The 23,761-nt window shown below is 43.9% G+C and overlaps 3 protein-coding genes across 10 annotated transcripts in view; 2 read left to right on the plus strand and 1 right to left on the minus strand.

The window, feature by feature from the left end:
* Positions 1 to 13,231, plus strand: part of tanc2b (tetratricopeptide repeat, ankyrin repeat and coiled-coil containing 2b) — a 237,133-nt gene extending 223,902 nt beyond the window's left edge. For 6 of the 7 annotated variants that reach the window (XM_071409516.1, XM_071409519.1, XM_071409518.1 and 3 more), the window contains 6 exons: positions 2,928 to 3,060; positions 5,588 to 5,617; positions 6,852 to 6,943; positions 7,220 to 7,366; positions 7,599 to 7,699; positions 7,912 to 13,231. In XM_071409516.1, the coding sequence (XP_071265617.1) occupies positions 2,928 to 3,060; positions 5,588 to 5,617; positions 6,852 to 6,943; positions 7,220 to 7,366; positions 7,599 to 7,699; positions 7,912 to 10,246 (2,838 nt within the window). In that variant the 3' untranslated portion in view covers positions 10,247 to 13,231. The remainder of the gene's footprint in view (positions 1 to 2,927; positions 3,061 to 5,587; positions 5,618 to 6,851; positions 6,944 to 7,219; positions 7,367 to 7,598; positions 7,700 to 7,911) is intronic. The other variant, XM_071409517.1, reaches the window with a different exon arrangement.
* Positions 13,232 to 13,410: 179 nt separating this feature from the next.
* g6pc3 (glucose-6-phosphatase catalytic subunit 3) lies at positions 13,411 to 18,117 on the minus strand. Of its 2 annotated transcripts, XM_071409524.1 has the most exons (7): positions 17,489 to 18,110; positions 16,991 to 17,097; positions 16,705 to 16,795; positions 16,420 to 16,538; positions 16,061 to 16,202; positions 15,788 to 15,918; positions 13,411 to 14,234 (listed from the first exon to the last, which is right to left on the minus strand). In XM_071409524.1, exons 1-7 carry the CDS (start codon positions 17,704 to 17,706, stop codon positions 13,975 to 13,977), a joined length of 1,068 nt encoding a protein of 355 aa, XP_071265625.1. In that variant the 5' UTR covers positions 17,707 to 18,110; the 3' UTR covers positions 13,411 to 13,974. The 2 variants fall into 2 exon arrangements, with proteins under 2 accessions (XP_071265625.1, XP_071265626.1); XM_071409525.1 differs by having other exon boundaries at positions 13,411 to 15,918; positions 17,489 to 18,117.
* lsm12b (LSM12 homolog b) lies at positions 17,505 to 22,992 on the plus strand. The gene is made up of 6 exons (XM_071409527.1): positions 17,505 to 17,613; positions 18,171 to 18,321; positions 20,692 to 20,825; positions 21,429 to 21,538; positions 22,077 to 22,203; positions 22,367 to 22,992. The coding sequence occupies exons 2-6, from the start codon at positions 18,195 to 18,197 to the stop codon at positions 22,457 to 22,459; spliced, it is 591 nt and encodes a 196-aa protein (XP_071265628.1). The 5' UTR covers positions 17,505 to 17,613; positions 18,171 to 18,194; the 3' UTR covers positions 22,460 to 22,992.
* Positions 22,993 to 23,761: the final 769 nt, after the last annotated feature.

The raw sequence follows: 23,761 nt of genomic DNA on the forward strand, positions 1-23,761 counted from the left end.
AATGACGACACTGATAATATAGAGCTGGAGAGATTTTCAATGCACTGGCAGAACAGAGAAGCTACGTCTGGTAAGACGAGGGGTGGAGGTGTGTGTCTTTTTGTCAATAACAGCTGGTGAGCGATGTCTAATATTAAAGAAGTCTCAAGGTATTGCTCGCCTGAGGTAGAGTACCCTATGATAAGCTGTAGACCACACAATCTACCAAGAGAGTTCTCAACTATATTATTCGTAGCCGTCTATTTACCACCACAGACCGATGCTGGCACTAAGACTGCACTCAACCAACTCTAGGCCATAAGCAAACAAGAAAATGCTCACCCAGAGGCGGCGCTCCTAGTGGCCGGGGACTTTAATGCAGGCAAACTGAAATCAGTTTTACCAAATTTTTACCAGCATTTCACATGTGCAACCAGAGGAAAGAAACTCGACCACTTTTACTCCACACACAGAGACGCATACAAAGCTCTCACCTGCCCTCCATTTGACAAATCTTACCATAATTTTATCCTCCTGATTCCGGCTTACAAGCAAAAACTAAAGCAAGAAGTACCAGTGACTCACTCAATACGGAAGTGGTCAGATGACGCGGATGCTAAGCTACAGGACTCTTTTACTAGCACAGACTGGAATATGTTCCGGGATTCATCCAATGGCATTGAGGAGTATATCACCTCAGTCATCGGCTTCATCAAAAAGTGCATCGACGACGTCGCCCCCACAGTGACCATACGTACATATCCCAACCAGAAGCCATGGATTACAGGTAACATCCGCGTCGAGCTAAAGGCTAGAGCTGCCACTTTCTAGGAGCGGGACACTAATCCGGACGCCTATAAGAAATCCCGCTATGCCCTCAGACGAACCATCAAACAAGCAAAGCGTCAATACAGGATTAAGATTGAATCCTACTACACCGGCGCTGATGCTCGTCGGATGTGGCAGGGCTTGAAAACTATTACAGACTACACGGGAAACCCAGACGCGAGCTGCCCAGTGACGCGAGCCTACCAGACGAGCTAAATGCCTTTTATGCTTGCTTCGAGGCAAGCAACACTGAAGCATGCACAAGAGCAACAGCTGTTCAGGATGACTGTGTGCTAATGCTCTCGGTAGCCAATGTGAGCAAGACCTTTCAACAGGTCAACATTCACAAAGCCGCGGGGCCAGATGGATGGACCACCAGATGGACCACCATCGTCCCTTTGCCCAAGGAAGTGATGGTAACCTGCCTAAATGATTACTGCCCTATAGCACTCACGTCAGTAGCCATGAAGTGCTTTGAAAGGCTGGTCATGGCTCACATCAACAGCATCCTCCCGGATACCCTAGACCCACTCCAATTCGCATACCGCCCCAACAGATCCACAGATGATGCAACCTCAATCGCACTCCACACTGCCCTTTCCCACCTGGACAAAAGGAGCACCTTTGTGAGAGTGCTGTTCATTGACTACAGCTCAGCGTTCAACACCATAGTGCCCACAAAGCTAAGGACCCTGGGACTAAACACCTCCCTCTGCAACTGGATCCTGGACTTCCTGACGGGCTGCCCCCAGGTGGTAAGGGTAGGCAACAATATGTCTGCCACGCTGATCCTCAACACTGGGGCCCCTCAGGGGTGTGTACTTAGTCCCCTCCTGTACTCCCTGTTCACCAACGACTCTAACACCATCATTAAGTTTGCTGACGACAACAGTGGTAGGCCTGATCACCGACAACGATGAGACAGCCTATAGGGAGGAGGTTAGAGACCTGGCAGTATGGTGCCAGAATAACAACCTCTCCCTCAATGTGAACAAGACAAAGGAGCTGATCGTGGACTGCAGAAAAAGGCAGGTTGAACAGGCCCCCATTAACATCAACGGGGGTGTAATGGAGCTGGTCGAGAGTTTCAAATTCCTTGGTGTCCACATCACCAATGATCTATCATGGTTCAAACACACCTAGACAGTCATCAAGAGGGCACGACAACACCTTTTTCCCCTCAGGAGACTGAACATATTTGGCATGGGTCCCCAGATCCTCAAAACGTTCTACAGCTGCACCATAAAGCATCCTGACCAGTTGCATCACCGCCTGGTATGGCAACTGCTCGGCATCTGACTGTATGGTGCTACAGAGGGTAGTGCGTACAGCCCAGTACATCACTGGGGCCAGGTTTCCTGCAATCCAGGACCTATATAATAGGCGGTGTCAGAGGAAAGCCCATAAAATTGTCACACACTCCAGTCACCCAAGTGATAGACTCTTTCCAATGCTTCCACACGGCAAGTGGTACCGGAGCGCCAAGTCTAGGACCAAAAGGCTCCTTAACAGCTTCTACCCCCAAGCCATAAGACTGCTGAACAATTAATAAAATGGCCATCGGACTATTACATTGACCCCCCCATTTGTTTTGTACACTGCTGCTACTCACTGTTTATTATCTATGCATAGTCACTTCACCCCTACCTACATGTACAAATTACCTCTAACCTGTACCCCTGCACACTGTCTTGGTACCGGTACCCCCTGTAAATAGCCTCAATATTGTTATGTTATTGTGTTACTTTTTGTAATTTTTTACTTTAGTTTATTTGGTAAATATTTTCTTAACTACTCTTGAACTGCACTGTTGGTTAAGGGATTGTTAATAAGCATTTCACGGTAAGGTCTACACTTGTTTTATTCGGGCGCATGTGACAAATAAAGTTTAATTCTGATTTGGATGAACAACATTAGGAACAAAAGAGACACACTTGTATTGTAGGTCTTTGGTCTATCCCGATGTGTTCAAGTATAATTATATTTGTGTATATTTTGCGAGCAGTAACTCTCCCAAATTGTAGAACCCTCCTATGATTCTACTCTAATGAATATAATTTGAATCACTACATTTCTCCCTCCTCGCCCCTGTTCCCTTCTTCTGCTGTCTGTCCTCTCAGGTCCAGTTTCTAGTGGACCAGGGGGCGATGATAGAGCATGTGGACTACAGTGGGATGCGTCCTCTGGACCGGGCCGTGGGCTGCAGGAACACCTCCGTGGTGGTTGCCCTGCTCAAGAAGGGAGCCAAGATAGGTATGGAGAATGGACTTAGTGTTAGACTGAAGGCCAATAGATTTTGGGCAGGGGCTGTCCCAAATTGCACCCAATTGGCCCTGGTCAAAGGTAGTGCACTATGTGGGGAATATGGTGCCATTTGAGACACAGACAGGACTTGTATGTAGACAGTGAATGAAATACCTCTACTGGAAAATAACCCATTTCTCTCCACAGTGCAACAGGATATTTTGACTGTTGACAGTTTTATTTATTATTTTACACTTGACTATCTGATATTGATACACAATACAAAGACTATTCATGCATACAGTAGGATGACACAGAAATACAGAATATGCATCTTAAATGGCAACCTATTTCTTATATACAGTACCAGTCAAAAGTTTGGACACACATATTCATTCCAGGGTTTTTCTTTATTTTTACTATGTTCTACATTGTAGAATAATAGTGAAGACATCAAACTATGAAATAACACATATGGAATCATGTTGTAACCAAAAAAGTGTTAAACAAATCAAAATATATTTGATATTTGAGATTCTTCAAAGTAGCCACCCTTTGCCTTGATGACAGCTTTGCACACTCTTAGCATTCTCTCAACCAGCTTCAATTAACAGGTGTGCCTTGTTAAAAGTTAATTTGTGGAATTTCTTTCATCCTTAATGCATTTGAGCCAGCCAATCAGTTGTGTTGTGACAAGGTTTACAGACGATAGCCCTATTTGGTAAAAGACCAAGTCCATATTATGGCAAGAACAGCTCAAATAAGCAAAGAGCAAACGACATTCCATCATTACATTAAGACATGAAGGTCAGTCAATATGGAGAATTTCAAGAACTTTTAAAGTTTCTTCAAGTGCAGTCGCAAAAACCATCAAGCGCTATGATGAAACTGGCTCTGATGAGGACCGCCACAGGAAAGGAAGACCCAGAGTTACCTCTGCTGCAAAAGATAAGTTCATTGGCGTTAACTGCACCTCAGATTGCAGCCCAAATAAATGCTTCACAGAGTTCAAGTAACAGACACATCTCAACATCAACTGTTCAGAGGAGACTGTGTGAATCAGGCCTTCGTGGTCGAATTTCTGCAAAGAAACCACTACTAAAGGACACCAATAAGAAGAAGAGACTTGCTTGGGCCAAGAAACACGAGCAATGGACATTAGAGCGGTAGAAATCTGTCCTTTGGTCTGATGAGTCCAAACGTGAGATTTTTGGTTCCAACCGCCGTGTCTTTGAGAGACGCAGAGTAGGCGAACGGACGATCTCCAAATATGTGGTTCCCACCGTGAAGCTTGGAGGAGGAGGTGTGCTGGTGTGGGGGTGCATTGCTGGTGACACTGTCTGTGATTTATTTAGAATTCAAGGCACACTTAACCAGCATGGCTTCCACAGCATTCTGCAGCGATACACCATCCCATCTGGTTTGCACTTAGTGGGACTATCATTTGTTTTTCAACAGGACAATGACCCAACACACCTCCAGGCTGTGTAAGGGCGATTTGACCAAGAAGGAGAGTGATGGAGTGCTGCATCAGATGACCTGGCCTCCACAATCATCCGACCTCAACCCAAGTGAAATGGTTTGGGATGAGTTGGACCGCAGAGTGAAGGAAAAGCAGACAACAAGTGCTCAACATATGTGGGAACTCCTTCAAGACTGTTGGAAAAGCATTCCAGGTTAAGCTGGTTGAAAGAATGCCAAGAGTGTGCAAAGCTGTCATCAAGGCAAAGGGTGGCTACTTTGAAGAATATAAAATATTTTGATTTGTTTAACTCTTTTTTGGTTACTACATGATTCCATATGTATTATTTCATAGTTTTGGTGTCTTCGCTATTATTCTACAATGTAGAAAATATTTAAAATAAAGAAAAACCCTTGAATGAGTGGGTGTGTCCAAACCTTTGACTGGTACTATAGTACTTTTGACCAGAAGTCTCTTTGGAGCTGAGCTAACAGCTAAACCCCCACTGCTACTGTATGTCCCCCCCCCACCCTGCTGCTGTACCGTACTGCAGCTTTTCTCTGTTCTCTCTGGCTAGTCACTCCTCAGGTCTTTATATCTGTCTTTGTTGTTCTACTGTTACCGTGTCTCCTGTATTCTTTCTCTTTCATGTTGTCGCTCGGTCTCTTCCTCTCTCTCAGCTCTCTGGTTCTTTCTTTCTCCCTTGTTCTTTCTTTATCTATAGTTCTTTCTTTCTATCTCTCTCTCTACTCTCTCGTTCTTTCTCTCTCTCGACAGGTGGTTAGCACTGGCAGTATGTTTTTTTTCTTCCTGTGTCTCTTTCTTTCTGCTGGGGCACTTAGCCCCTGCTTCTCACTGCTGCTTTTTTCTGTTCCTTCTCTCACTGTTCATCTTCCACCACCTCCTTTTTCTCTTTCTGTTTTTTTCCACTTGTCCTCTCTCTCCCACGCACCTTTTTCTGTTTTTTCTTCTTTGATTACTCTGGCCCGCTGCTCTCCGCCCCCCCCCCCAACACTCACTTCCTCCCTCGCTCATGACCTCTCCCCCTCCCCCTTGATCTCTCTGCGGTACCAGGATGTCAGACGCTGCCCAGTCGGCCCAGAGGTAATCCCAAGGCTGTCGACATCTCACCCCAGCAGGCATTTTGACAGCCCTATCTCCTCTTTCTGTGTTGTCTCTGTGTCGTTATGGTCTAAGTGTCAGCAGGCCAGCTTAGCTGCAAACCCCATACTGAGAATTAACACTCAGGTATTACTATTATCACTGAGGCCGGTTTTCAATCCGATTGTGGATTATAGGCATTACAGCTTTTAAAGGCAATGTTCCCGCGTTCGTGGAGATCCCATTCACTGTAAACACTGCATATGGTGGCTCAGTCATAATTTGCCTTTAAAAGCTGCAATGCCTATAATCCGCGATCAGATTGAATCCCGTCCTAACTATTACTTGGACTGGTTTTATTTAGAGGTAGATGTTCATATTCCTGTTGGTTATCATATGACAGCATGCCCAGCCTCCAGCATACTACATTGTATCAAGGTGTTTTCTTATTTCCATCTCACAGATGCATGATGAACCCCTCCTATACCTTCACTTGGTAATGATCACCAGGGGAACTGCATGCGTCTGTAATGCCTTTTCTCCACTATCCACAGTTCAGATGATTCCACTGTGCATTGTTCATCCTTCTGAAACGTTCCTCAGTGTCAGCTAGGCCAGTCAGAAGTCCTGTTCCTAACTACTTCCTCTACCGTTGCCACACCCTTGCCCTGGTCTGCAGAGCTCTGCTGTGTCCTGCTTGCCTAGCTGCTATGAGTCTTTTCGTCATGCAAGAAACCCACCAACCTTGTACTCATCTCTCTAGTCTCTGTGTAAATGAGTTTCAAGTGTTGCTTTCTGCAGAGAGCTATCCTAGTTAGGTTAATTGTCTTGCGTCAGATAGCGCGATGATTCCGCCTGCACTGACTGGCGGTTGAGGGACGAGCGTCGCGTAGGAGAGAAGCCACCTGATGTAAGACAATTAGATTGGGAGTGACTCAGTCTTTACCAGCCGCATAATTTTTGTATTTTGCTATCTTTCATATTTCTACCCTTTTGGCTGGGATATTGTCCCTACAGTGTACTCCTCTACCTAGAGCAATAGACTTTAGAAAGAGAATAGCTTAATTTTCTCTGCAGCGGACAGACGTCTGCCTATCTCTGTCATTCCTGCCATTTTGTTTGTTGTTCTTGTCAGTTGTTGTGTGTTTACTGTGACTCAAAAACAACTCATACATTCCTTTTCTTTTATCTTTCCCTGCTTCTCTCACTCCTTTCTTTCTTATCCTGTGTTCTTCAGGTCCAGCCACGTGGGCCATGGCTACCTCCAAACCCGACATCATGATCATCCTACTGAGCAAGCTGATTGAGGAGGGAGACAGCTTCTATAAAGTGAGATCAGGAGGCCCTATCCGAATCTGAGGAAGGACAGTCAACTATTGATGAAAAATATTAATACATACTGTATAAGAAAGAAAATATATCTATACATCAAAGAAATAAAATGTTATCTAATTAAACTGTGATTATTATATATTTTTTTTACACTTTTACAGATGTATTTACCCTCAAGTGCTATACAACTTTTTTTGTTTTAATGATCAATAAGACCTATATGTTGCCTGTCTTGTATGAATAACATGTTGTGTGTGTCGGTGTGTTCAAAAGAAAGGGAAAGTGAAGGAGGCAGCACAGCGGTATCAGTACGCCCTCAAAAAGTTCCCCCGTGAAGGCTTCAGTGAGGACCTCAAGACTTTCAGGGAGCTCAAAGTGTCCATCTTCCTCAATCTGTCCCGATGTCGGAGAAAAATGAACGTGAGTTGGCGGGCTCTGACCATGGATGCATCACAAATGGCACCCTTGTGCCCTACTTTTGACAAGAACCCCATGGGCCATCTATAGTATATTATCTATATGTAATAGTGTAAAGTATGGTAAAAGTATAGGTGATAAGCATTATAGTACTGTACCTATAACATTACCTCTGTTTTACCCCAGTAATATTCTGTAAGTATCTGACTCATGGATCACATGTTATTGCTCTCAGGACTTTGGAATGGCTGAGGAGTTTGCTACAAAGGCGCTTGAATTGAAACCAAAATCATACGAAGCATACTATGCCAGAGCACGTGCCAAGCGTAGTAGCAGGTATTTATTTCCCCTGCACATCCCTGATATCCATCTACTGTAGAATAGTTGACATACTCCGCTTCACCCTCTTATCTTCTTCAGCCTCTCATAAAAGTTTTCCTTCTTTTTTGACCAATTAATTCAAATGTGTTCATTTTCACAGCAGTGTTTTAAAAACCTTCCCTCATTTCCAACCCTGTCGTATCTTTCCTTCTTGTCTGGATTTGTAGACAGTTCCCTGAGGCCTTGGAGGACCTGAATGAAGCCATGAAGCAGAGCCCCAACCACTGTGAGATCCAGCGCCTCCTGCAGCGAGTAGAGGAGGAGTGTCGACAGCTCACCCAGGAGGAGGAGGATGCACAGAAGCTGGAGCCTCCCCCATCTCCTCCCCCATCGCCTCCCCCAGAGGAGGGAGAGGAGGAGGAGATGTCCCTGTCCTCCCTCCCCCTCCCCCTGGAGCTCCCCCCTCCCCCGGAGCCTCGGCTGGAGGACATGGAGCCGGTCCAGGATCTGTTTGAGGACGAGGACTATCTGGAGCAGGAGCTGGAGGCCATGTCTATGGGGAGTATGGGTTCTATGGGTCTGGCCCTCGAGAGGGAGCCCCGCTCCAACCCCTCCAGTCTGCCTATCATCCAGAGCCCACCTCTCTCTCCGACGAACCACCAGCACCCCTACCATCACCAGGACCAGACCTACCTGTCAGGGGGCTCCCCCATGGGCCAGGCTTACGACTATGGCCACCCCAGCCCCACCTCCATGTCCTCCCCTGGCAGCCAGAACTACCAGCCACCGTCGCCCCCCTCCCTCTCCCCCACGCACCACAACTCCCACTATCGACACAGCCCTCCGCAGACCTCCCCGGTCCACCAGACCACCTACCACTTCAGCCCCCCGCCCATGGGAGGCAATGGAGGAGTGGGGCAGGGGATGGATCACGGATACCAGAGCCCCCCGCTCTCCCCCCTGCGTCGAGGTGGGGTACAGAGCCAGTACAGAGCCAGCCCCCCGGTGGAGAGTGTGTGTCTGTACAGGTCCCAGTCAGGCTCTCCGGTGCGCTACCAGCAGGAGCAGCCTCCCCTGTCCAAGATGAGCAGCCAGAGGTCCTTCCAGCTGAGCTCACAGCCCTCCCTGCACCACCAGGCCTCCCTGCACCACCAGGCCTCCCAGCACCATGACACCCTCCAGACACACCAGCACCACCAGGCCCAACTGCACCACCAGGTCTCCCAACAGCACCACCAGGCCCAGCTACACCACCAGGTCTCCCTGCACCACCAGGACTCCCTGCACCACCAGGGCCTGCGTCTCCAGCCCTCCATGGCCCAGATTGTTCGCACCAACCAGCCCAGCAACGCATACGGCCAGATGGGCCACCCCATGCGCTACCAGGGGGGCTCCATGGACGTGCCGATGGAGAGCCAGAGCCGGTTGATGTACCAGCCCTCCCTGGATGGTCGCTCCATGCCCCAGTCCAGCCTCTCAGCTGGGGCCCTCTGTCAGCATGGGGGCCGAGGAGGGGTCATAGAGGGCCTGATGAAGGACGAGCTAACCCAGCGCCCCTCCTCTGCCTACCGTGCCAGCAGTGGGGGGGGACAAGGGGGCCAGCTCCAGGGGGGTGTCCGCTATAGCCAGACTCCCCAGATTATCCGCAGCCAGTCGGCCGCCTACTACCCTGTCGCCAAGCACGAGCTGGAGCGTCAGAACAGTGCCATGCCTCAGTGCCAGCTGGGATCGCCAGAGATCGGCCACATGGTGAGGCGGCCCATCAGTGCCACTACCCCGGAGATCAAACCGCACATGTCCACTCCGCGGCCCCTCATCCACTCCCAGAGTGTGGGCCTCCGCTTCTCCCCGTCCAGCAACAACATCTCCACGGGGGGCTCCAGCTGTAATCTAGCCCCAGGCTTCAGGCCTTCCTCTTCCATCCAGGGGATGGAGATCCCGCTGCAGGTGGCCTACGAGGGCTACGAGGGGTACGAGCACTCCTGTAATGATGACATCTCCCCAATCTCGCCGGCCCAGGGAGGTGGTGGGGGTCTGTACCAGGGCGAGGGCACCCGCTCACGGACCACGCCCTTCATGGGTATCATAGACAAGACAGCGCGGACTCACCAGACTCAGTACCTGCAGCAGCCCTCGTCCCAGCGGCCCTGGGCCATGACCTCCATGGACTCTGGCATCAGCCCCACGTCGCCTGGCCAGCTGATCCAGCAGGGCTCGTCCTACAGCCCCCCGACCTCGCTGGGGAATATCGCCTACTACAACAAGACTAACAACGCCCAGAACGGACAACTCCTGGAGGAGGACTACTACCCCCAGCAGCAGCAGTCCTCCCTGGGCAAGCTGGCCAACGGTGGCTCCCGGGGCGGAGGAGGGGACATCCTGGAGAGGGTGAGCCAGGTGCCCACCTATCCAGACGTGAAAGTGGCCAGGACTCTGCCCGTAGCTCAGGCCTACCAGGACAACATGTACCGACAGCTCTCCCGTGATATCTCCCGTGACTCTAGGCAGGGCCCCACCTCCCCCATCAAACCAAAGAGACCTTTTGTGGAGTCAAATGTGTGAATGTCCAGTCCACGGCCGAACTGGGCGTGTGAGTGGGAGGGGAGGAAAGGGGGAGGGGGGAAGTTGAGTTGGGCTGGTCTGACATTGATGAGGAGCACATAATAAAAAGACAGAGTACAGCCCCACTCACACAGAAAGCAGTGTCTACAATAGGCACACACTGGCGGTAGAGGTCTAGTCATACAGTACATAGATACTAAATACTAATACGTGAGAGATTGTACTATTTTGTTGTTAAACTTCAACTCTGCACACATCGAAATAGAAAGATATGACATTGAAAGGTGATGACAGGGCCAGTGCTGATCACACCCAGGGTCAGAGGTCCTGACACTTTTATAGGGGTGGGCTGTGGCACAACTTCCTCCCCAAGACCTTTGGGGAGGTCTTGTGTGGGGTGGTGAGAGTGAAATTGGGGGCCCTTACCTTACTGTACCTGTGGACTCTAACCATCTACCATCTTTTATCCTTAAAATACAAAGTGTGCTCTTATTCAAGGTTGCTAGACTCCGTAATACAATACTAATATGTTCAATACTGTAAATGGAAATTACAACTTGACAGTGCTTAGAGAAAAAAAGTATAATATTTATTATTAAGCTATATAATGTATATACGTATAAAAACATAACATAGCTTGCATTTGGATTGTATTATTTCTGTTTTGCCCTGTTGTTAGCCTTTCGTCCTACTAGTCATGCAACGACAGGTTTTGAAGATTTACGCTGCACTCATGAGAATGTCGGCCAGGGAAACTCTCATATTTCCGACTTGGAAACTCATTGTAGAAAAATGATACGTTTCCAACTTGGAAAGTGTCAGAATCATCCGAGATGAAGCTCTACACATATAACTTATGATAATTTCAACTCTGAAATAGGAAGTCCCGACAAGCACATGAACACCCACAACTACGGCAGGGGATGAGGGACATTTACAAACTTTAAATTACTCAATGTCAAATGTTATTTTCGTATTTTCGAAATATTGGGCTTGTTATGTTATATTTGTGGTATTTTCACTCAACCATACCACATAACGTTGCCTTTCATTTGAAGTTCAATTGTTACTGCCATGGCCTTCTACAAACATCCTCTAGAGCAGGGGTGTCAAACTCATTCCACGGAGGGCCTAGTGTCTGCAGGTTTTTGGTTTTTCCTTTCAATAAAGCCCTAGACAACCAGGTGTGGGGAGTTCCTAACTAATTAGTGATGTTAATTCATCAATCAAGTACAAGGGAGGAGCGAAAACCCGCAGACACTCGGCCCCCCGTGGAATGAGTTTGACACCTGTGCTCTAGAGAATAGTTCAACCAATAAATTACTCCTAATAATTACGCTGCGTTGTACTCGTTGAATGTTATTCATCTTTCTTCCAACTAGGATAACTTTGCAGTGTTTTAAAGGGGTATAAGAGGTTTAGTTTTGTGAAATATATTTATTTTTTCATTGATCCATTGTTATTATGCATAGGTCATTGTCATTGGTTTGAGGACAGAGAAAGTCATACAAATACCAAAGTTTGGAGATGTCCCCCTTCTGAAGTTCCTGGTAATAGAAGTATATATAAAAAACATAAATCATATACAGAATATAATAATGTGAGGAATATTTGAAGTTTTCTTTGCAATTAAAAACGATTGAACGCAGACACACAAACCGACTCGGTACTGGTACCCTGTGTATATAGCCAAGTTATCGTTAGTCATTGTGTATTTATTCCTCGTGTTATTACATTTCTATTATTTCTATTTTTTCTCTCTGCATTGTTGGGAAGGGCCCGTAAGTAAGCATTTCACGGTTAGTCTACACCTGTTGTTTACGAAGCATGTGACAAATAAAATTTGATTTGAAACCACTGTTAAAAGACATTTTTCTTTTGTATCTGCATCATATTTTCTTTTATTTTTTTTACTGAGTTTTCATTCATAAATGTCTGCACTAAATGCCTGTAAAGTTCTTAACTAAGGGTGCACTTTATGTATTTTAATTACTTTATTTTAGTTGTGATTGTTACTGAATTTGGATGAATGGAGGTCAGGTCAGGTGGAACTTCTTCTGACCAGTGATAATGGATTATTACTGATGACTCATCGTCATAGGAACTCTGATCTGCAAAGTAATGAATGACAACATGAAGAATAAATATGTGTATATCCCCTTCAACCCAACCCCAGATCCCTTCATAGACATACAGGTCTCGTACACAAATGGCTTTTTTTTACTTTTTTTTATCCGTACCACAAGTGGAAATGTTTCTATTTAGCAGTTTCCTTATAGCTACTGTTCAATTCAATTATAGTGTGTGTGTGTAACCTATTGACTGACAAAGTCAATCAAATGGCCCCAAATCCAGTGACAAAGCACCTAACTTCAGTGTCAAGGGAAAGTCCTGGAAAGAAAAATGTAAAGGTTGTATTCATGACTAACGTATTTTTATACTTGCCATGTTAGAGTATAAAAACAATGGGTGTGTGAAAGTACTTCAGTCAGATTGAATGCTCAGTCAGTTGCCACTGCTTCATGGACAGCTTCCATTTGGGTCTTGTCTGCCATTCAAATGGTTCCCAACCCACAGTATAGCTCATTTGGACAAATTTAAGACCCTACTGTATGTAAGAGGAATTGTACTATTCTTTCAAAAAGGACTTTGACAGACTTTGTTTTTCAACTTTTTATGTAAATTAGTTGGTTGTAAATATTCAGATGCATGTTTGATTATTTCGCCAATCATGATCTCAAACAGAAACACATATAGTGTCCTGAATCTGGCCTGTGTTATACATTCGTGATTTGGGATAAGAGTAATGAAGCTGTTATGCCTGAATATCCTTTTCCTTTCCCTCCAACCAGACACAACGCAAAACTCTGAAGCGTTCTATTTTTATTATTTTATTGTATTTGCTTGCTGAGCAGAGTTCTTTTGTCTGTAAATGTGAGCTTTAAGAGCGCTGTGATAAGTTGAATTAAAAAATAATAAAAATTGTGTGTTTTTATCTCATGATAACTGATTGTAATATGTACAGTCAAACCTATGTATTGAAGAATAACATTTATAAATGGTTACCAACTGAAAAACATCCTGCATGCATGTCATTTATTTGCTTTGATCTTTCAGGTGAATGATATGAATAGCTGCTTATGTAGCATACAGTAATCCTTACATTTTCATTGTCAGGTCATTTTTTATTTCTTTAATGTTACATGCCAAGCATAACATCAACTCCCGCCTGAGGGAACAGCACAATAGCCTACTTGATTGTAACAGTCATTAATTGATTAGGTTTAACCATAATGTGGTACCATTTACCTTTACTTACAGATCATTTGTCAATCAAATTGTAACTAAGCAAAGTGAGATATTGCATACATATGTGAAGGAGAAGGTTACACTGCTGGTTACATAGCTAGGGAGGAAGAAGGTTACACTGCTATTTACATAGCTTGAAATAACAGACACATAGTAAAAGCTGAGACAAAATAACACCAAAAACATTTGAAGTCGGAAGTTTACATACACTTAGGTTGGAGTCATTAAAACTCGTTTTTCAACCACTCCACAAATGTCTTGTTAAAAAACTATAGTTTTGGCAAGTCGGTTAGGACATCTACTTTGTGCATGACAAGTAATTTTCCCAACAATTGTTTACAGACAGATTATTTCACTTATAATTCACTATCACAATTCCAGTTGGTCAGAAGTTAACATACATTAAGTTCACTGTGTCTTTAAACAGCTTGGAAAATACCAGAAAATGATGTCATGGCTTTAGAAGCTTCTGATAGGCCAAATGACATCATTTGAGTCATTTGGAGGTGTACCTGTGGATGTATTTCAAGGCCTACCTTCAAACTCAGTGCCTCTTTGCTTGACATCATGGGGAAATCAAAAGAAATCAGCCAAGACCTCAGAAAAAATATTGTAGACCTCCACAAGTCTGGTTCATCCTTGGGAGCAATTTCCAAATGCCTGAAGGTACCACGTTCATCTGTACAAACAACAGTACGCAAGTATAAACACCATGGGACCACGCAGCCGTCATACCACTCAGGAAGGAGACACGTTCTGTCTCCTAGAGATGAATGTACTTTGGTGCGAAAAGTGCAAATCAATCCCAGAGCAACAGCAAAGGACCTTGTGAAGATGCTGGAGAAAACAGGTACAAAGGTATCTATATCCACAGTAAAACGAGTCCTATATCGACATAACCTGAAAGGCCGCTCAGCAAGGAAGAAGCCACTGCTCCAAAACCACCATAAAAAAGCCAGACTACGGTTTGCAACTGCACATGGGGACAAAGATCGTACTTTTTGGAGAAATGTCCTCTGGTCTGATGAAACAAAAATAGAACTGTTTGGCCATAATGACCATCATTATGTTTGGAGGAAAAAAGGGGGAGGCTTGCAAGCCGAAGAACACCATCCCAACTGAAGCACGGGGGTGGCAGCGTCATGTTGTGGGGGTGCTTTGCTGTAGGAGGGACTGGTGCACTTCACAAAATAGATGGCATCATGAGGCAGGAAAATTATGTGGATATATTGAAGCAACATCTCAAGACATCAGTCAGGAAGTTAAAGCTTGGTCGCAAATGGGTCTTCCAAATGGACAATGACGCCACAACTTTGGAAGTATGCTTGGCAAAATGGCTTAAGGACAACAAAGTCAAGGTATTGGAGTGGCCATCACAAAGCCCCCCCCCCCCCTCAATCCTATAGAAAATGTATGGGCAGAACTGAAAAAGCGTGTGTGAGCAAGGAGGCCTAAAAACCCAACTCAGTTACACCAGCTCTATCAGGGGGAATGGGACAAAATTCACCCAACTTATTGTGGGAAGCTTGTGGAAGGCTAACCCGAAACGTTTGACCCAAGTTAAACAATTTAAAGGCAATGCTACCAAATACTAATTGAGTGTATGTAAACGTCTGACCCACTGGGAATGTGATGAAAGAAATAAAAGCTGAAATAAATCATTATTTATAATCATTATTTGTCATTATTATTCTGACATTTCACATTCATAAAATAAAGTGGTGAAATAAAGTGCTAGGATTAAATGTCAGGAATTGTGAAAAACCGAGTTTAAATGTATTTGGCTAAGGTATATGTAAACTTCCAACTTCAACTGTATATCCTGCAAATGGGCATGATACAATCTTCAATCATCAGCAGAAAAATTGCCATTCAGCATTTGTCTGACAACTTCCTTAGAAGTCAACACCCATATTGCCATCAATTTCCCCATTTATACAGGAGTGTGTATGAAAAGAAAAGTACCTAAAGAAACTTTTCTCTCAGTGTCCAGAGTTGAACTTCCGAGGAATGTGTCATTTTAATCATTTTTCTTTTTGTGTGTAAGGAGGTGTACAAAGCCAGGTACATAGATCATGACCACCTGGGGCACGATGGTAAACTTGATAAAGAAGAGGAAGTAGAAGAGGGGCTGTGGTTGGATTGGTAGAGGCAGTCGGTGGACATGGTAGAGAGCCATGGAGCAGAGGGCCAGACACAGGGCACGTGGAGCACAGGGGAGAGTGTACCCACCTGGTTTCCAGTACTGGGCCAGCCCCAGGCCCAGGATAGCACCACAGTCCCGTGTGAGTGAGGAAAACGGGGCTGTGTCCAGCCGAATCCACTCTGAATGGGAGCACCACTTCTTAGCCAATGCAATGGACCTTGGAAATTGAAAATGTAAAAAAATATATTAAATGCAATTAGAGCTATAGCTATTATGAGGCAAGCTGCTTTTAAAATAGACGTAATCACATTCCCTATTTTCTTTATGATATGGGAAAACATTGGGTAGACTAGACTCACCAGGACAAGTCGAAGCCCAGCCTTGTCAGTCCTGAATGGATTAGGAAAGCACTGAGGAGTAGCCCAATGCTGGAACTCACAAAAAACACCAGAGGGCGACCTTCTGGAACCTGGCGGCTCAGAACTACCCCAAGAATGAAGCCTGAAGAAAAGAGTTGGGGACACTCACTTCAGAATGAAGATGATGTTCTAGAATTCTAGAATATTCTAACAAAACTTTGTTAACCTTAGAATAAGTTAGATACAGTAGGTTATATACATCAAGTACAGTATTGTACATACATAACTCCCACTACAAAAAACAAATGATTACATCCCCCTGAATAAAGTTCGGCAAGACAGTACAGGTAGATTCTGACCTGTCAAAGAGCCAGCTATGACCTGATGGGGGAAGTGTGCCAGGATGAAGATGCGAGAGAAGCCAACTGCCACTAACCCCAGCAGATACAGCACGTACGGAACCGCTGATAGCAACATGCTGAAATAGATTGGGGGGGTAAAAAGAAATATGGACAATGAAAATGGTTATTTAAAAACCATGTCAAACATGCTCACACAGATTTTGCAATATAGATTGCCTTAGTCAATAAAAAATGATTGCATTTAAAATACAAATAGAAAATATATTTGACGAATGGTCAGACCTGCGTGTGTAGGAGTATAGAAGAGAACCCAGGGATGAGGCCATCACCCACCACACTGCTGCTGTTACCATTGCATGACCAGATGGACTGCCTGAGAGATGGAGAGTAATAACACCACTGGTCAAATAGGGTGCTATTACTGTGGTATTACATTATTACCGATGGTTGTAAGTTCACAGTCAGTTTGTCTGGTCAAGTAAATGATGTGCACAATATTTGGATGATTTGTTGCTGTAAATGTACGAGAATTACAAGCTTTTGGAATAATGTATTAAATCAAACTAACCTGGACCTGTTTCACAAGTTGAGGCAAACTGTTGGAGTTTGGGAGGGTTTTTCTCAAATAAACGGGATTCTCCAATCCACCAGAATGGCCTCTCACCAAAGAGCATCCTGCATTGGAATTAAAATTCTAAATTCAAAATGTACACCACAGAAGGTCAAAATATGTTTGACTTTATACTAACATCCTCCAACTCTTTAAGGTTCCGAGGTTTGTTTTACCGTCGGACCGATAATAGAAAAGGACATGCCACGAATCCAAACGTGTTGCATAAAATATCAGAGATGTATTTGTAATATGCTCACCATAAATAAATGTTTATGCGTTAAAGAATGTAAGTGAAACATTGGATTTTTTAAATAATGACTTTAGATCAAAATAGTTGATTTTCTTAGAGTTTATCAAGCATTCATCGGACAGTAGAGCTATAGGGCCGAGACTTCCGGTAAGTTAATTGAACATGTTTAAAAGCATAATGGACCAAATAGACGTTACTCTTACCATTTGAACACTAGATTAAGCCACTCCGAAATAGCAGCCACCCAGACAACTGCAAATCCAGTCCGTCGGTTGAGAAAGTAAGTCAAGGGGAACACGAGAAGGAAGGCAGCTTTGGGATCCCCAATGTGAGTGGCAATCAACCAAAGTTTGTCTTGGCTCTTCGTTCTTTGCTGAAGTGCTTCAGCCATCCAAATACCTTGGGTGTGTATGGCCTCCATAATTAAAGTGAATACACAATATCAAGGATCCAAATAAGATGATATTGTGACGATATTCTGGTTAATGGCGTTATAGTCGGGACGGAAATATTTTGCAGCAGAAGCATTTCTGAATCCTGACAACAGGGGGAGGAATGGGACAAACTTTGCAGGTGCATGTTGATGTTCTGATGGTAGGCATCGAACTATTGGAATGGTAACTGCATGGAACTGTTCCTTCGGTATCAGTCAATGCCTCCCAATCAGAAAGAGAGTGCCTCTCCTTTTTTTTTTTTTTTTACTCTAGAGAGCAAACCCTATAATATACTATTCTTGGTAAAATGCTTAATGTAATGCTAAAATACCAGCTAGCTACAGAACGGTGGAATTAATAACAATCGTGAGATGGGACGTAACTGCGTGATTTGACACGCCCCGAAGTCGTCCAAGTGACGACATCACGTACTAATTTGACGTACGACTAGCGCTCCGGTTTCCTGGCGGAGAAGATGGCGGCTCCTGGACCGGGGGAGTATTTTAGCGTCGGAAGCCATGTCTCTTGTCTCACTTGCTTGGGCCAGCGTCTGCAAGGAGAGGTGGTGGCCTTCGACTACCAGTCCAAGATGTTGACTTTGAGTATCCTTTCTCAATTTTAGGATGCCATTGTATCATTGGCCTGTTTGCCTGCAAGGGCATGTGTCAAATAGTGATCCGCGCAGGCGTAATTAGTAGTACCGTAGTTAGCCGAATTGCTTAGCTAGCTTTGTACCCCATGAAAAATTGTAATACAATTCATTAGGTTTGTCCGAGTCGTACACTCCTGCATCTGTATTACATTTGGTTAATGTTGATGTTTTTTTGCTCTGAGTGCTTAGCTATTTTTACATGTGTTGTGATCCATGGTAGAACTGCTGATCCTCGACTAGGATCACTATTTGGCAGAATCCAGTATGGCATGGCATCATGGCAGATTCACTAACTGTAAATGGGATAATTGATATTGGCTAGCGTGACAGTCTTACTAGATAGTTAACTTAGCTAGCCAACTGATCATCGCAGAGGCTTTTTTAAACAGACCACCAAACTGATTGCATACATATAAATAAAAAATGGCAACACTGAATTTCATTGCACCTCTATGCTAACTAGCAGCTAGGTAGCGCATGTTAGCTAGCTAGATTTAGATAGCCAACATATTACGGGACCATTTGGCGCGGTCTTTATGTTTGATATTTGTAAGTGTCAGTCATCAAATCTAACTATCACGGCATGATTGATTTGTCAAAGTCAGTGACGTTACATATTCTGACAGAAACGGCATAACGCTAGCTAACTTACAAGCGAATCATGTTGGCCGACTATGGTTTCTCATTACACCTTGGCCCAAGTAGCTAGCTGAAAAAGCTATGGATATTTCTCTTCTCAATCCACACTCCTCGGGGTGGGCGTGGGACCACCTTGCATGGGCTCCAGTGACAGGTTGTCACATGCGTGCTTCTATTGCTAGCCATTCAACTATATTTTTTCTGCTAGCTATATCAGTCCACTGAGACTGGATCTGTAATTTAGCACCCACAGAGCATTTGAATTGAGTAGGAGAGAACCGGTTGGTGTCAAATAGTGGCAGACTATAAAGACCCCATCAGGAACAAAGCAAGTAAAAATTTAACCACAGTTGCAATTCATTCCTTTTGGTTAAAGCCATTGTTGTAGTATGTGATTGAATGTTTTGTGGATGAAGAGCTGAGTAGAATAGCATCTGTGTTTTGTTTAGATGTCATGATTGAAGTGACCAGTCCACACCGCTGATGAGGGATGTCCAGCATCTTGCCATGTTTCCTGGCAATTTTTACAAGCTATCCAGAGGTGTAGATATACCTTCAGGAGAATGTGTGTATTGTCAGTATTTAGGCCTAGACGTTCAATACTAAGCTAGGTCCTATGTTGTGGAAGGACACACCATCTCTGAATTTAGTGCCTTATGTTGTGCATTCTTTTATTCTGTTCCATTCATGACTCAACCTTCTTTGGGATGCTTGCTGCCATTCATTGCCATGCTACAACTTGTGTATGTTGATCCAGGCTACTACAGGTGGCAGCATTGCCCTTGGTTGTCATTTCAGCTGACTGACAGTACTGCCACTGACTGATAGGCCTGCCCCAACCTTACCTCAGTGTCTTACTACAGCCGCTGGTGGAGTGCCATACGTCTGGCAAGTGAGACTTCCTCAGTCTACCACTCTATTACAGTGAGCTTTGATGTTGTCTGATATATTTGACATTTTAATAGGGATAATAGGCCATCATATTTCATTGTTAAAGATTCTAACGCTATTGATGGTGATGTCATACTTGCTCAGTCAAATACCTGTAGAGGAGTAGAAGGCGCTCAACCAACGTGAGATGAGGTGCAACCCAAAAAAATCATAAGCGCATTTGGAAGGAATAGGCATGACTCTCACTTGAGCGACATGCCTATTCCTTCCAAATGTTCAGTTGTGCAATTTTCATTTTACACTTACATTTTTGTCATTTAGCAGACAATCTTACCCAGAGCGACTTACAGTTAGTGAATTCATCTTAATAAGATGGCTAGGTGAGACAACCACATACCACATGTACATTGTTCCTCAAAGTAGCTATCAGCAAAGTCAGAGCTAGTAAGAAAAAAGTTGAGTGCGAATGTTAGTTCTAGAAATATGTTTTATTTTTTATGCATACCTACTCTGCTCAAAGCAATGAACTTAAAATGTCATGACATCTGTATGCGCCTGCACATTATAATTTATACTTGCGCAGGTAGTTTTATAGCAGTATATGGATGTATGCAGTCTGGAACTTTGATATAATGGGGTGTTTTTGTATAGACCTAGAGTGTGAACTCTATATTTATCCATGTCTTGAGATTCTTTGAATGTCACTGATGCTCTAGTCTAGTACACCAACTGTCATGTGTGCATGTTACTACCTTTACAATTTGTTTACCTTGACTTGAGTTCCTCCCAGAATGTGCTCCCTCCAGTGGGAAGCCAAACCTCAACGACGTCATCCTGATCAATTTAGCCTATGTTTCTGAAGTGGATATAATAAATGACCGCACTGAAACTCTTCCTCCTCTAGCGTCACTGAATGTTAGCAAGGTAGGCCCTCATCTGCTGTCATACTTTAGGTCCCTCATTCAGCCAGTTCCACTGCTTTTTTTTACATTCTTCCCCACTAATCAAGGACTGATTTAGACCTGGGATACCAGGTTGATGCAATTCATTATCAGGTAGAACAGAACAGTTTTTGTAGTCTGCTAAATTTCTATTTGTGTAGACTATGCTTCAGTCTTCTTAAAGTGCGTATGATTAGTCTATTTGTCTGGAAAACTAAATATTAACTGGCCCAGTGTGGGTTTACTTATGATGATGACATGAGCTACATTTGTCACCCGTCTCAAATAACCACCCATCTGTGTCAGTCATTGTTAAATCTTCCTTGTCAACTTTCTCATCTCACAAGCATTTCGCTACACTCGCATTAACATCTGCTAACCATGTGTATGTGACCAATAAAATTGTATTTGATGTTTCTGGTCAAGGTTGTCAATTGTGTTTTCAATTGAGGGCGAGAGTTGCGTTTCACGCCTATTCCCTTCAAATGCTCTTATAGTTTGTGATTGCACCTCGACGCACGTTGGTTGAGTGCCTTTTACTCCAGATCCCCTCCTAACTTTCTCCTCTCTGCCATCTTCTTCCCAGCTTGCCAATCGGGCACGGTCAGAGAAGGAGGACAAGCTGTCCCAAGCCTATGCAATCAGTGCTGGGGTTTCTGCGGAGGGCCAGCTGCTATTCCAGACTATTCACAAAACGTAAGTGCCTTTAAAAAAAAAAAATTCAATGAACTTGATTAATTCCTGAGGGGCAGAGAATCGGTGGGTGGAATAGGATACGATTAAGTATTACTGGCTAACTAATATGGGCAGTTGATTTGAGGACGAAATTGAACTAGTAGGGAAAAAATAGTTTATTGATCCATTTTCCTCATTGTACATGGAAATGGGCCTACTGAATCGCCTTTTTTCAGTCATACTGGCTACGTTTAGGCAGGTGACGTTTGAGGTCTTGACCTGATTTGGCTCTTAAGCTTAGTTTAAATTGGCAAGAAGCGGGAACAACAATCTAATCCGACACCTCAGTTTTTTCGCCGCAATGCAGATGCAGAATTTATACCGGTGTGATTGGTCAACCATAAATAAATACAATTATTACAATTGAGATTTCATGCTTTATTTAGAAACATCAGAATAGAACACATTGTTTAAATAGACTTGACTCCTCAGCTCAAGGTCAAGGACTGTTTTACCAGTTAAATGTTTCCAGATGTTAATCTAATGATGTGTTCTGTAGCATCAAAGACTGTAAATGGCAGGAGAAGAACATACTGGTCATGGACGATGTTGTAATTTCGCCACCATACCAGGCTGATAACTGCAAAGGCAAAGAGGGAAGCGCTTTAAGTCATGTACGCAAAATAGTGAGTATCACATACCTACTACTACTTCATCTGTCATTGTTGTGGAATTATGATACAGTTTAAATGTAATTTGCCCTTTTATTTCTTACAAATAACTTTTGATACAATGGCATATAGAATTGGATCATGCATCAAGTGTTCTTCCCCTGTTGTTCCTCTGTAGGTTGAGAAACATTTTAGAGACGTGGAAAGGCAGAAGTCCGTGCAACGTTCACAAGCACAGCAAACACAGAAGGACACCACTTTATCTTCTTGAGTCAGTACAGGGCAGCGTGGGTCCGGCCAGCCAGGGTAGGCAACACGGCGGGGGACAGGAAGGCTGCACGGCTGGCAGTGTGTCCCCACTGCCGGACAAGGTTGGCATTACTTGCCCTCGGTGTCAGAGACCAGGAAGATACAGCGCTGAGGGGCCCTGGTATTCCAGAAGATCAAACCATTTATGAAAAAGACAACAAAAAAATAAAGAGGAAAAGAGTTAATCTTAAATTAGACTTTATAAATAATTTAAACCATGAAGCAACCATAGTTTCCTTTAACTAACTTCATCATCGTCTCACCCCCCCCCCATCCATTCATTGTCCTCCCCATCCACCCTCCTCAATTTCATTTCTTCAGAAAGAGAAAATAGAGCAGTCAGAAAGGCTTGTTAGCTTTATTTTCTGTCATTTCCTTTTTGCTGTATCCATGTTCTACAATTGTCTGTTTTCTGTATTTTAAACAAAATGTGACTTGAACTGCCACACTTTAAAAATACATTTTCTAAAATAAAAGTAACAAAAATCTGACTAATACTGTAATTTGAATCGCTTTTTGCGAGAAAAGGAAACAAATCATTTATTTTCTGTTGGTATGACTTTAATTTTTGCTATGACTTGGTGTATATGGAACATTGTAGAATATCACAAATTGTCTCTGCAAAAGAATGGTCACTCAATAGTGCAGTAGGCCTAGCCTCGTGAAACCAGACTGACCACTGCGCTCACATTTAATTTCACGTGGAGTGAAACCGGATGTGAGCTATCACGAGATCGGTCTGGTTTCACAAGGCTGCAGTAGGCTACCGTTTAATCATGACTATTCAATGTGCATAGTCATACCTGGCCTTGGTGGCATTGGTGGCATATAAGTAAAATTATCACATAAATTGTTCAATCATTCCCATTTGCTATAATTTGACAACACTGCAATTAGAATTTCTCTGGTTATTTTCTCTATTTTGGAATAGATTTGATTAGAGAACTGTCCTCACAGAATCCCTTGATTACCTGGACATTCAATTAATTATTCAAATGGGTAAAGGATTATTGTTTCTCTCACGCTGCCCGGTAGTCAAATATTACACGCTGCTGTGCTTGCTGCTTCAGAGAACTCCGGACGGATGATGAACAAAATAAGTGAAGGGAAGCCAAGTTGTCATTCAAATGGACTAATTTACAGGTAATTTTGGTGTCTGTGATGGTAAAGTAGGAAGTGAGAATCTGCAGGTAATGTCATTACATTCCACTGGGTACCTGCTGGTCTAATCTGAAGTCTAATAGTGGAGAAGACCGATTCACGG

This window comes from Salvelinus alpinus, chromosome 7 (genome assembly GCF_045679555.1).
Source record: "Salvelinus alpinus chromosome 7, SLU_Salpinus.1, whole genome shotgun sequence".
NCBI lineage: Eukaryota > Metazoa > Chordata > Actinopteri > Salmoniformes > Salmonidae > Salvelinus > Salvelinus alpinus.